We start from the raw sequence: 14,773 nt of genomic DNA, 5'->3' as shown, positions 1-14,773 counted from the left end.
TTTATTTAAAAAATTAAAAAATAAAAATAAAATAAAAATAAAATAAATAAATACATACTTGGAATTGAAGACAATACCTGTGGGTTGGACAAGAAGAGAATATTGTAGATTCATCTTTAGGAACTCATCACTAATTTCATTAATCCAATAAAAATTTTCCAGGAACTATATCACTCCAGTGATTCATATTAAGAAAATATCCTATAAATTTCCTGGATCTGCATTTCAGCACTACTAAATATTAATTGTATGCCAAAAAATCTTTAATATCAGCAAAAGAATAGTTTACTTTCAAAATTTTCACCATCACCATCTCAATTGTGATTAGTGTTAAAGTCATGATACCAAAATAAAATCATGTTCAAATACTACTTCTGCCATGCAGCACCTCTAAGAGGTACTCCACTACACTAAGAGGCTCCCACTGTACCTGCCTGAGAGCTTTCAGTAGCCATAGAAGATGCTCGAGCTAGACAAAACCGTTTCCACGTATCTTAATAGTACTGATGCAGAGCACGCTGACACTCTACCTTAAGTAAAAAAGACAGTCTCAGAATCAATCACAGATGTGTTTTAAGGGATAGTTTGAACCCTGGTAAAATTAATAAACAACTGTTAAGAGAAATGGACCAGACTGGACTAAAAGGAACAGAGATATTTCAAAATGAAAAGCAGCTTCTGGACTCCCAACTTTAAGTGGGTATGAAGAACACTGAAAATGCGACTCAGCTGCAAACATTTCTTACAGTAAAAAAAGGACTTGTCAGAGGGTGGAAGCAAAACCAGAAGAAAATAATAGATTAGGGAAAGACTTCCAAGTAGCAGAACTGGGCCCTATTCAAGGACCATTCACTAACCCAGTTAGAAGACCCTGACAAATGGGCCTGGCTGGATTTCAGACTTGCCACAGACCAGCAACAGCTACCTGTCTCCCATTCTTCCCCTACTTGAATGGGAATGTCTGTTGGGGTTATCGTGTACTTGTCTCGCCATTTTATGCTGGGTATATCTCTTCAGCTCCTAAGTTTGTATCAGGAAGAACACAGCTCCTCCCATCTAGGAATACAATCTGATCCTTTCCACTCCTTTTTGAATATGGTCTGGCTTTGTGCCTTCTTTGACTAACAGAATGTAGCAGAAAAGAAATGACTCAAGAAGTCTTTAGCTTCCCTCTTGACCTCTTAGGACACTACTGCCACTATGTAAAAAGCCCATGCTATTCTTAGTAGAAAAGCCATGTGGAAGAGAACCAACTGCTGCCCCCAATGACAGCCCCAGATAATTGCCAGATACTTGAGTGGAGGACATCTTAAACTATCCAGCGCAGTCAAGCTGCCAGATAATTGAAGAGACATAAGTGATTCCAGGCAATAATATTCAAAAACAAACTACCAAACTTAGTCCAGCTCAAATAACAGAAATAGTGAGCAAATAATTGTTGTTTTAAGCCACTAAATTTTGAGATTATTTTTTAGACATCATTAGGTAACTGAGACAAATGATAAATAAAATAACGATGCATCTTAATTTGATGAAATATAACCAGCAGCTCAATACATGCTTTTTAAAAGTATCAACTTGAGGAAAACAGAGTATGAACTTATGCAGTTGACATGACCATAAAATACCAGACCACAAAATGCTACTACTATGCCCCAGAAAAATGTTAAAAGATAAAGTTTGCAATGTTAGACTATCACAGAAGAAATCCTCAAAATTTCTAGTGCTGTCCAATCTCCAGTCACAAATTTTAAATGGGTAAGGCAAGAGTGAAATCAACTAACTGAAAATGAAAACAAAATAGATAACATTCTTGAATAATGGGTCATTTTTAAGGATGAGGTTTTCAATTTTCAACTCCAACTAAACCCTCAGGATACCACTGGTATTACTGTGACTTAAGTATCATAAATAAGAATGGTGAATTGTAGCCCATTTTTAAGAGATTATTTTTAAAAGAGTAAAATTTTTGAGTCCCAAAATAAAAGAACAGAGTTCTTTTATTAGGGAGGAAGGCTTTGTAGTGACAAAGCACTAAAATTCAAACAACCTGGGTCACGTCTAGCAGGGTGACCTAGGGCAAACCACTTATGTTTGGCCTTGATTCCTCAACGATGACCTACCCAACAGATACTAGCACCCTCGAAGAGTCTAAAGGAACATGAACTGTTATGAAATGAGTAAGTCTTGGGGAAGTAAGCATAGGGAATGTAATCAATCATATTATAATAGTGTTGAAAGGTGAAAGATGGTATCTTACACTTGCAATGAGCATAGTATAACATAGATTTGTGGACTCACTATTTGTACACCTGAAACTAATGTAACAGTGTGTGTCAACTATACATCAATTTTTTTAAAAAAGCCATGAACCTCACCAAATTAATAAACTAAGAATATGGTTAACTGTAATTAACTACAATTTCTTGAATTACTATTAATACTACTTATTATAATCTAATTAAAGCCACCACGCATTGAACACTTATGACAAGCTAAATATATGTTCATCTAATCCGATTAACAACCCTATGGAGAAGGTCCTATAATCTTATTTTACAGAAGAGTAAACAGACATATGGAGAGGCTAAGTAACATTCCAAGGTCTTACAGGTAGTTAGTGACAAAGCCAGGATCAAATTCAGGGTTTTTCTTAAACTCTTGAGCAGAAACCTTAACTACTACTCTCTGCTGTCTCTTCATGAGAGCCTCAAGTCCAAAGTACCAATGCAAAATAAGAATTTGGTGTCAGAAATGCAATCAACAAGCAAATAGAGTGCCATCAGCAACAATAAGAACAACAATTATTGTTATTCAACAATAAGAATTCCTTATTCTTAGGAATAAGATTTAAATTCTAATGCCACTTCTGAACTATCTACACCTGAGTATAAGATAATGAGCAAGTTAGCAATGAAGATCAAATAGTTTTTAATCAAGAAGAAATTAAGATATTTCACATTTGGCAATCATCCTATATCTGGGTTTTTCATCCACAGAATGAGATCTGAATAAATCCATCATAAGATTTTCCTTTTCCAGCTATGAAAATTTGATTTCATTTTTTAAAACTACATAAAATGTTATTTCCAAAATGAATTTTCCAATCCAATCAATAAGCATATTAGTATGTTAAAACATATTAAAAGATATAAAAATTTTCTTACCACTTCTTAATTTTTCTCTCCTTTGAATAAACTTCACTCATTCTGGCACTTACTCAAACATTTACACTGACTTATAACAGCCATATTGTATTACTAATGTCTGTGGTTATTTTACTTTTATTTTACTTCCTAAGCATTTTTGTCTACATGTTAGATTAATAACATTAAGGATATATATTTCTTCGATATCTATTGAATAAATAAGTGAACAGAACAAAGGACATAATTAAAAAATGCTGACTATGTGGAAACGATTTTTTCCTCTCCAGCTTTAAAGTCACATTATAACAACTCATGAGTGGATTCTCAGGAACATCCACATAATAATCTAATTTTCCAGATTACTACATATTTTCAGTTACTCCAACTTTCTTGATACACAATAAAAACCATTCAAATTCCATCAATTCTTTCATTTAGCCTATCACAACCACGAGAATCAAGCAGGAGCTCAAAAAAGAAAAGAAAAAAAGAACTGAATCCTGCCAATTATTTTACAACAGCTAATAAAAACAAGTAACCCATTACAGTTACATTATCTAAGGAGATTATCCTCAGAAATTATTTTCATGACATTTCAAATGAAGATGCTGGCAGAAGTGTTCCTAACATAAAAGTGAAGGAAAAGAAATGTGGAAGAACCGATAAAGCAATAGAAATCAAATAGTTTTTGACCATTTAGTTCATTCCGCCTTCCCTATGAGATGGGGTTTGGAGAGCTTCTGGGTTGAACCTGTGGAGGTACTGGGAGACAGGCACGCTGGAAGGCCAGATGTTCACCTCTCAGGCCTTGCCCTAGGCATCTCCTCTGCTGGGCCATTCCTGAATTGTAGCTTTATAATAAACTGGTAATATGATCATTCATTAAAAATGGTAAAGTCCAGAGAAGCTAAGATGGCAGAGTAGGAGGAGGACCCCAGGCTTGCCTGCTCCCTGGAACTCAGCTAGATAAATATCAAATCATTCTGAACACCCAAGAAATCATTCTAAGAACAGAACAAATTGCATAAATAGAGGGAGATAAAAGGCCACATCATGAAAGGCAGGAGATGTGGAGACATGATTTGGGGAAGAAGAGGATCATGGGTGCCTCAGAGGGGAGGGAACCCTGGTCATGGAGAGAGGTGAGAGAGAGAGAGAGAGAGAGAGGGAGGGAGAAGAGCACACAGGGGGTCACACAAAGACAACATTTCCCCAAAGCCACTGACTGCGAAAACGAGAGGGACTGATTTTTGTGAGTTTTTACAACCACAGGGCTCAAACACTAGAATTTTAGAGTCCATGGCATGGCGGGTGTGGAGCCTAGCAGGTGATGCAGTGCTCCTGTGAAGAAGGAGTACAGACAGCCCAGGGCAGACAGCATGATCTGAAGATCCCCTAGGACATACTGAGAGAGATGATTCCCCCTTCCTGGAACACATCTAAAAGAGGTGGCTTGCCTCTCTGGGGAAAAACAAGTTGGCAGGCGCCATTACTCTTCCCCACCCCCCAGCATAAACTAACTTCAATGAGCAGCACAGTGCCAACAATGGCATAAACCAAGCCCTGCCCTGTGCGCTGGGCAGGTGCTGCTTTTCTCGGGCGAGTGTGAGAACTAACACGGCAGGCCGCTCCCCCAGAAGACCAGCGCAACAACCCCTACACACACACACACACACACACACACACACACCCCATACCTACTGACCAGAGTTCTGCAAAGCTTCAGCTCTTCAGTGGAAATAGCATCAGGTCTCTTTTAACAAGCGGACCAGGGCACACCTAGTAAAACTCACCACATTCTGACCAACATCCAAACACTCGCCACTGCAGGCAAGGAGAAACTCTGCAGAGGACTGACCTCAGGGAAAGAGCAAGCAAAACACAGCAGCACAGTGCACAAAGCATACGGCAGAGACAATTCCTAACAGTATATGACCTCTTCTTTATAAAGTCAATACTCTCTGGAACAGGAAACATAATAGGCTTTCCTAACACACAGAAGAAGATGAAGAAGAAAATGCCCAGACAGAGGAGTTCCTCCCATAGAACAAGAAAAGGTCACGGCCAGGTATCTACTTGAAACAGACATAAGAATATGCCTGATCCAGAATTTATTTTTTTTAAAGATCTTGTTTATTTGAGAGAGAGAAAGTGTGTAAGCACAAGTGGGGGGGGAAAGGGCAGAAGGAGAAGCAGACAACCCCCCCCACCTGCTGAGCACAGAGCCCAACACAGGGCTTGATCCCAGTACCCTGAGATCATGACCTGAGCTGAAGTCAGCTGCTTAACCAACTGAGCCACCCAGGTGCTCCTCGATCCAGAATTAAAGCAACAATTCTAAGGATACTAGGTGGGCTTGAAAAAAGCATAGAAGACACCAGGGAGTCCCTTACTGCAGAAACCAAAGACCTAAAAACTAGTCAGGCTGAACTAAAAAACACTATAACTGAGATATGAAACCAAATGGATGTAATGGATGGAAGGATGCAAAGGATGGAAGAAGCAGAGGAATGAAGAAGTGATACAGAACATAAAATTATGGAAAATATGAAGCTGAAAAGAAAAATATTAGATCGTGAATGCAGACTTAGGGAACTTAGAGACTCCATAAAGCATAGTACTATTCATATCATAGGAGTCCCAGAAGAAGAGAGGGAAAATGGGGCAGAAGGTTTAATTGAGGAAATTACAGCTGAAAACTTCTCTAATCTGGGGAAGGAAACAGACATTCAAATCCAGAAGGCAGAGAGAACTCCCATCAAAATCAACAAAAGCAGGCCAACACCAAGACAAAATGGTTAAATTTGCAAAATACAGAAATGAAGAAAAAAATCGTAAGAGAAAAAAAATCCCTGACAAGAGAGGACAGATAAGGTTAGCAGCAGATCTCTCCACAGAAACTCAGCAGGCCAGAAGAGAGTGGTAGGATACATTCAACGTGAATGGCAAAATATGTAGTCAAAATACTCTATCTAGCAAGGCTGTCATTTAAATTGAAAGAGATAAAGGGTTTCCCAGACAAACAAAAACCAAAACAGTTCATGACCACTAAATCAGTCCTACAAGAAATGTTAAAGGGAGCTCTCTGAGTGGGAGAGAAAGACCAAAAACAACAAAGACTAGAAAGGTACGCAGAAAATCTCCAGAAACAACTTAACAGGTAATACAATGGCACTAAATTCTTATCAATAATCATTCTGAATGTAAATGGACTAAATGCTCCAATCAAAAGACAAAGGTTATCAGAATGGATAAAAAACAAGACCCAACTATATGCCTACAAGAGATTCATTTCAGACCTAAAGACACCTGCAGATTGAAAGTGAGTTGATGGAGAATCATTTATCATGCTTATGGACGTCAAAAGAAAGCTGGAGTATCCATCTTTACACCAGACAAATTAGATTTTAAACCAAAGACTGTAACTAGAGATGAGGAAGGGCACCATATCATACATAACAAAGGGGTCACTCCAACAAGAAGATCTAACAATTATAAATGTTTATGTGCCCAACTTGGGAACACCCAAATATATAAAACAATAACAAACATAAAGGAACTCATTGATAATGATAATAGTGGAGGATTTTAACACCCCATTTAGAGCAATGAACAGGTCATCTAAGCAGAAAATCAACAAGGAAACAATGGCTTTGAATGATACACGGGACCAGATGGACTTAACAGATATATTCAGAACATTTCATCTTAAAGCAGAATACACATTCTAAGTGCACATGGGACATTCTCCAGAAGAGATCACATACTGGGTCACAAATAAGGCCTCAACAAATACAGAAAGACTGAGATCATACCATGCATATTTTCCAACCACAATGCTATGAAACTTGACATCAACCACAAGAAAAAATTTGGCAAGACCACCAATACATGGAGGTTAAAGAACATCCTACTAAAGAATGAATGGGTTAACCAGGAAATTAAAGAAAAAAAAAATACATAGAAACAAATGAAAATGAAAACATGATAGTCTAAAACCTTTGGGATGCAACAAAAGCAGTCATAAGAGAGAATTATAGAGCAATACAGGCCAACCTCAAGAAGCAAGAAAAATCTCAAATATACAACCTAACCTTACACCTACAGGCACTAGAAAAAGAAATGAAGCCTAAAACCAGCAGAAAAAGGGAATAAAGATTAGAGCAGAAATAAATGATACAGAAATAAACAAAAGAATAAAAAAACAGAACAGATCAATGAAACCTGGAGCTGGTTCTTAGAAAGAATAAAATTGATAACCCCCTCGCCAGACTTATCAAAAAGAAAAGAGAAAGGACCCAAATAAATAAAATCACGATGGGGCACCCAGGTGGCTCAGTCAGTTAAGTATCCGACCTCGATTTTAGCTCAGGTCATGATCTCAGGGTCATGGGACCGAGCCCCATGTCTAGCTCTGTGCTCAGCCTGGAGTCTGCTTGAGATTCTCTCTCCCTCTCCCTCTGTCCCTCCGTTCCTCCCCCTGCTCACGCTCACTCTCTCTAAAATAAATAATAAAATCTCTAAAAAAAAAAAAAAAAAACCACGAGAGAGATCACAACCAACACCACAGAAATAAAACAATTATAAGAGAGTATTATGAAAAATTATATGCCAATAAACTGGGCAAACTGGTAGAAATGGATAAATTCCTAGAAACACATAAACTGAACCAGGAAGAAATAGAAAAATTAAGCAGACCAATAACCAGCAAAGAAATTGAATCAGTAATCAAAGTCCCCCAACAAACAAAAGTCCAGGACCGGACAGCTTCCTAGGGAATTCTATCAAACATTTAAAGAAGAGTTAATACTTATTCTTCTCAAACTGTTCCCAGTAATACACATGGAAGCAAAATTTCCAAACTCATTCTACGAGGCCAGCATCACCTTGATTACAAACCCAGACAACTAAAAAAGAGAATTACAGGCCAGTATCACTGATGAACATGAATGCAAAAATTCTCAACAAAATACTAGCAAACTGAATCCAATGCTACATTAAAAGAGTCATCCATCACAATCAAATGGGATTTATTCCTGGGCTGCAAGGGTGCTTGGATGATCACCAATCAATCAATGGGATACACCGAAGTAATAAAAGAGTAAGAACCATATGATCCTGTGAATAGATGCAGAAAAAACATTTGACAAAATACAGTATCCTTTCCTGAGAAAAACTCTCAACAAAGTAGGGATAGATGGAACATACCTCAACATCATAAAAGCCACATACAAAAGACCTACAGCGAATATCATCCTCAATGGGCAAAGACTGACTGCTTTTCCTCTATGGTCAGGAACAAGACAGGGATGTCCACTCTTACCATTGTCATTTAACATAATACTGGAAGGCCTGGCCTCAGCAATCAGACAACAAAAAGAAATAAAAGGCATCCAAATCAGCAAGGAAGAAATCAAATTTTCACCATTAACAGAAAACGTGATACTCTATGTAGGAAACCCAAAAGACTCTACCAAAAAAATTGCTATAATTGATACACAAATTCACTAAAGTTGCAGGATACAAAATCAACTTAAAGAGATCTGTGCCATTTCTATACACCAATAATGAAGCAGCAAAAAAAGAAATCAGTGCATCAATCCCACTTACAATTGCACGAAAAAACCCTAAGACACCTAGGAATAAACCTAACCAAAGAGGTAAAAGATCTGTACTCTGAAAACTATGGAATACTTATGAAGAAAATTGAGGAGGACACAAAGAAATGGAAAAACATCCCATGCTTATGGATTGGAAGAACAATTACTGTTAAAATGTCTATGATACCCAAAGCTATCTACACATTCAAAGCAATCCCTATCAGAATATCACCAGCATTTTCCACAGAGCTAGAACTAACAATCCTAAAATTTGTATGGAACCACAAAAGACCCCAAATAGCCAAAGCAGTCTTGAAAAAGCAAAGCAAAGCTGAAAGCATCACAATTCTAAACCTCAAGTTATATGACAAAGCTGTAGTGATCAAGACAGTATGGTATTGGCACAAAAACAGACACATATATCGATGGAACAGAATAGAGAACCCAGAAATGGACCCACAACTCTGTAGTCAACTAATCGACAAAACAGGAAAAAATACCCAATGGAAAACAGTCTCTTCAACAAATGGTGTTGGGAAAACTGAACAGTTACATGTAAAAGAATGAAACTGGACCACTTTCTTACACCATACTCAAAAATAAATTCAAAATGGATTAAAGGTCTAAATGTGAGACAGGAAACATCAAAATCCTACAGGAGAACACAGGCAGCAACCTCTTTGACATCGGCTGTAACAACTTCTTACCAGATACATCTCTGGAGGCAAGAGAAACAAAAGCAAAAATGAACTACTGGGACTTCATCAAGATAAAAAGCTCTAGGGGCACCTGGGTGGCTCAGTCGTTAAGCGTCTGCCTTTGGCTCAGGGCATGATCCCAGAGTTCTGGGATCGAGCCCCACAACAGGCTCCTCTGCTGGAAACCTGCTTCTTCCTCTCCCACTCCCCCTGCTTGTGTTCCCTCTCTCGCTGGCTATCTCTGTCAAATAAATAAAAACTCTTTAAAAAAAAAAAAAAAAGATAAAAAGCTACACAGCAAAGGAAACAATCAACAAAAGTAAAAGGCAACCTTCAGGATGGGAGAAGATATTTACAAATGACATAACTGATAAAGGGTTAGTGCCCAAAATCTATAAAGAACTCCTCAAACTCAACACCCAAAAAACAAATAATCCAGTCAAGAAACGGGCAGAAGCCATGAATAGACATTTTTCCAAAGAACACATCCAGATGGCCAACAGACACATGAAAAGATGCTCACCATCACTCAACATCAGGGAAATACAAATCAAAACTACTATGACGTATCACTGCACACCAGGCAGAATGGCTAAAACTGGCAAAATTAAAATTAACAGGAAACAACAAGTGTTGGCAAGGATATAGAGAAAGTACTGTTGGTAGGAATGCAAACTATTGCAGCCACTCTGGAAAACAGTATGGAGATTCCTCAAAAAGTTAAAAATAGAACTACCCTATGACCCAGCAATTGCACTATTAGGTATTTACCCAAAGGACCCCAAAATACGGATTCAAAGGAACATATGCACCCAGATGTTTATATCAGCATTATCAACAATAGCCAAATTATGGAAAGTGCCCAAATGTTCACTGACTAGTGGATAAAGAAGTTGTGGTGCATATATACATATATACAAAGGAGTATTACTCAGACATCAAAAAATGAAATCTTGCCATTTGCAACAATGCAGATGGAGCTACAGTATATTATGTTAAACAAAACAAGTTAAACAAATCCCATGTGCTTTCACTCATGTAGAATTTAAGAAATAAACAGATTAACATGGGGGAAAGAGGCAAACAGCAAAACAGAGTCTTAATTTTAGAAAACAAACTGAGGGTTGCTGGAGGGGAGGCGGGCAGGGGGATGGGTTAAATGGGTGATGGGTATTAAGGAGGGCACTAGTTGTGGTGTTGTATTTAAGTGATGAATCATAAATTCTAATGAAACTAATATGACACTATATACTAACTAGAATTTAAATTAAAAACTTCAAAGAATCTAATAGGTTTTGTTTTATGGTTTTGGGGGTTTTGTTTTGTTTTTTTCAGAGAGGGAGAGAGAGGAGTGGGGGAGGGACAGAGGAAGAGAGAATCCTAAGCAGGCTCGATCTCCCAACTCTGAGATCATGACCTGAGCTGAAATAGTCAGATTCTTAAGTGACTGAGCCACTCAGGCACCCCAAAAATCAAAGAGCTTTTAACCAAAAAGCAGTTACAATGGTTGCAAAATGTGAAATATCATATTTTGAAAATATGAAATTTTTTAATATTGCAATACTGAAAATTAGAACAGATCTGAAAAGAAAGATGATCATAAGTTAACAAAAAGATAAAGCCAGGAACTTTTATATTTAAATAGAGAGGACCAGAAATGCTATTTCAAAAATCACACATAAGAAATAAGAATAAGCAGGGGCGCCTGGGTGGCACAGCGGTTAAGCGTCTGCCTCTGGCTCAGGGCGTGATCCCGGCTTTATGGGATCGAGCCCCACATCAGGCTCTTCTGCTATGAGCCTGCTTCTTCCTCTCCCACTCCCCCTGCTGTGTTCCCTCTCTCGCTGGCTGTCTCTATCTCTGTCGAATAAATAAATAAAATCTTTAAAAAAAAAAAAAAGAAAAGAAATAAGAATAAGCAGATGTAAAGCTTCACTTTAAGAAGCAGGGCAGGTGGACACAAATGGAAAGATAAAGGGTCAGATATGCAATGCTGTGACAGTCACCAAAAACAGGGTAAGGCCATAAACAGGAACACGTGTACAGACAAATCTTTTTCAGGCCTAGATTATCCATCCCTTGAAACATTTTATGGACTTGAATAGTCATTGTCCTCTGAGTGCATCCACCTTGTAAGCAACAAAAAAAATTTATAATTTAATGCCACCACAAATGAGTATTTCAAACTACTTTTGGAGGGGTGCCTGGATGGCTCACACCATTAGGCGGCCAACTCCTGAGTTCGACTCAGGTCATTATGTCAGGGTCGTGGGATTGAGCCTCACATCAGGCTCCACTAAGTGTGGAACCTGCTTAGGATTCTCCCCCTTCCTCTGCCCCTGCCCCCCTCACGTGTTTCCCTCCCACCTCTCTAAAATAAAAATAAATAAATCTTCAAAACTACTTTTGGAAAAAATTTAAAAATAAAAATAAAACCACTTTTGGGTTTAGAATTACTACAATGACCATACATATGGCTGAAAAGCAAAGTGTCATGGCAACATGAGATGTCACAAAAGAGCAGTCCAGGTTAAGAAGAAAACATGTCTTGCCCTAAGAAGGGAATCAGCTGTATAAAATGAGCCATGAAAAGGAATGGCCAAACAGAAAATAGCCAAACTGTCAGATGCAGAATAAATAACATCAATAAATTATCTGAATTAGGAAAAGCTAACAGGTCCTTAATATTATACCTTCCAAATATTTTAAAATAACACCTATTTTGCAAGTTATGAAACGTTTGTTTAGAATGTCTATGATTAAAGAATAACCTGATTTTCCACAACATGGAATGATTGAATACCAAATACTAAAGGGGGGGGGGGAGAAAGTACTTTCCTTAAAGAGTAGCCCTATCAGCTATGAAAGCCTGAAAGTTCCAGGCCGGTTGCACAGTATTTTCTTAAAGGACACTAGGAACAAACATAGTACACTGAGTCTATTCTACATTCCTACACAGTGAATCAAGTTGTCAATAACCAGGATCATTTAATTATAATAATCCTTCATGAAATTAAAAGGCCAATAATTTTAAAAAGGGCTATTTCCCCTTCCAGGATTCTTTTTTTAATTTTTTAAGTTATTTTACACCCAACATGGGTCTTGAATTCACAACCCCAAGAGCAGCATGCTCCACGGACTGAGCCAGACGGGTGCCACCCCCCTCCAGGATTCACAGTAAGAGACAAAGCCAGGATAAGGAGTTGTAAACTCAAGGTATAAGTGGCACTGTGTGACCACAAAATAAAGTTACTCTCTCATTTTGTGTGACTACAAATTAAAGTTACTATTGCATTTATCCAGAAAAAATAAACTTCGACCAACACCTGGAAACAAATTACACGTGTAAGCAACTGAGCTCATTAAGAAACCTAGACTATTATTCTTTAAATAGGTATTTACTCAGATGTTGCATTAGTTTAAGCACAGATCATAAACATCTTAGCCTCCCTCATTTGCCCGTTTTCTGTGCCAAGCCCTTCCAAAGCTGGGGTTGATAAGGTTGACTCCAAGAAGGAAAGAAGCTCACGTAAGAACTGCTATCCTCACACAGCCCAGAGAACCGGTGACGCACTAGGAGCTTGGAAAACATCCCGTCATTCACCTTACTAAAAGCAGTTAGGTAAGAAGATGGTCGTCCACGTGCACTATTGTTTTCCAGGTGTGTTTATCTATTTTTCGCTTCTGCTTTGGTATCAGTACTCTCAACCTCAACCAAATTGGGGGGGGGNAAAGGGGGGGGGGGGGGGGTAGCAGCGCCGCTGGTGGTATGGGGGCGCAACACAAGTTTAAAAAATAAAAACACAACCTTTTTTTGTTTTTTTAATTGCAGCGTACTCGGTGCCCTCACCTCTCTTCTACACCTCTGCCATCACCCCACGCAGCTCTTCGCCGCCGCCGCGGGTCCCCATGACAACCCCACCAGAATGCGATCCCCTCCGCGCCTCTCGGCCCCCGCCCGGCCCGCCACACTCTCCTGTCAAGTGACAACTCCACCTGCCTTGAGCTCTCCTCTCCTCGCTCCCGAGAGACGGGCCAGGAACCCTCCCGACGCCCGGGCCCACTCCCGGGCGAGGGCACGATCCTCCCCAGCCGGGAATGTGCGGAGGGGGCGGCGGGAGAGGGAGCTGAAGACGTTCCACTCCAACCCCCAAACGAGCGGTGCGAGGGCCGTGGCGCGCCCCCCAAAGGGGGTGCGGCGGCCCCGAGCCCCAGTCTAGGCGGCTGAGGGGAGCCGAGAGGCGGGCTCAGTGGGCGCGAAGGAACTTGTCGTTTTCACAAACAACGACGCGTCGCGGCGACGGGAGACTGCTGGGAGCCACACGCTCACCTTGAAAGGGTTGTTGAGATCCGGGTCCGCAAACGGGTTACTGTCGAAATCCGACATCTCTCTCGCGCTTGGCGTCACCCACCGGACCCAGGCGCAGAGAGGGAGACGAGGCGAGGCCGCCGCCCCCCTGCGCGCTCACGTCGCAGCCGCCGCCGCCGCCGCCGAGCAGATCCGGGTGCAGCTCTCGGGGCCACCCAGCCGGCCGCGCCACTGAGCATGCCCGGTGCCACGGGCTCCCGGCCGGCGGCGCCGCTCCCGTTCGCTGTCCCGGTCTTCCGGGCCTGGATCCAGCGTTCCGGGTTTTGGCTACGACCGAGTGGGGATTAGGGGCGGAGGGAGCCGGGAGCGGAGAGCCGAAGTGACCCGTCCTACGTTTCGTGGGCCTGAGAGTCCGCGTCTTGATGAGGAATGCGTTTGGCTGGACTTAATTATATTACTGTCCATTTAAGATCGGCTCCCTGTGATCGAACGTGACTTGGGGAAGAAGTGGTACTTTGTGAGCAAGAAAGACACACACTGACCCCATTTCCCCAGGTTGGGAAGGCAGCCTGAAACGTAGGCTGCACGCCTGGGGAGGGAGCAGCTATTTAACCACGCTTCCTGCACGGGGCTGGAGACGCTCCGGCAGCTGGAGAAGCTCCGCACCTGATTCCAAAGATAACGTCCCGTGAGGGCCTGACCTCGCTAATGAGTTCTACACACACAAACCCCACTCGACCCCACCTGGGAATCTCAGCCTCCCGTCTTCCGGTCCCTGGACTCTAGGTTACTGACAAATCACGGAGACCAGTCTCGCGTTACCGATCCGGATTGGCTCCACAGAGGTTTGGGAAAGAGGGAAGATCTAGTATCAGGGTCCAGACCCTGCTCCCATTCTCCGGAATCTGCAAAATGGCTACTTCTCCGGAAATGAACTGGGCTGGGGTGAGGGTGACACGAATTCAGAAATCAAGGTCCGCAAGTTAATGTTAGTGGCCAGTGGGTGATAAGAGGATG

The 14,773-nt window shown here is 40.8% G+C and overlaps 1 protein-coding gene across 1 annotated transcript in view; it reads right to left on the bottom strand.

Annotated features, from left to right (window-relative positions):
• The window catches only part of SCAMP1 (secretory carrier membrane protein 1), a 120,758-nt gene extending 106,761 nt beyond the window's left edge, over window positions 1–13,997 (bottom strand). Inside the window, exon 1 of the mRNA XM_011226296.3 lies at window positions 13,778–13,997. Coding sequence (XP_011224598.1) covers window positions 13,778–13,834 — 57 coding nt within the window. The 5' untranslated portion in view covers window positions 13,835–13,997. The remainder of the gene's footprint in view (window positions 1–13,777) is intronic.
• Window positions 13,998–14,773: the final 776 nt, after the last annotated feature.

This window comes from Ailuropoda melanoleuca, chromosome 3 (assembly GCF_002007445.2).
Source record: "Ailuropoda melanoleuca isolate Jingjing chromosome 3, ASM200744v2, whole genome shotgun sequence".
In the NCBI taxonomy this organism is placed as follows: Eukaryota; Metazoa; Chordata; class Mammalia; order Carnivora; family Ursidae; genus Ailuropoda; species Ailuropoda melanoleuca.
The sequence above is the reverse complement of the archived record's forward strand: the minus strand, read 5'-3'. Positions and strand labels throughout refer to the sequence as shown.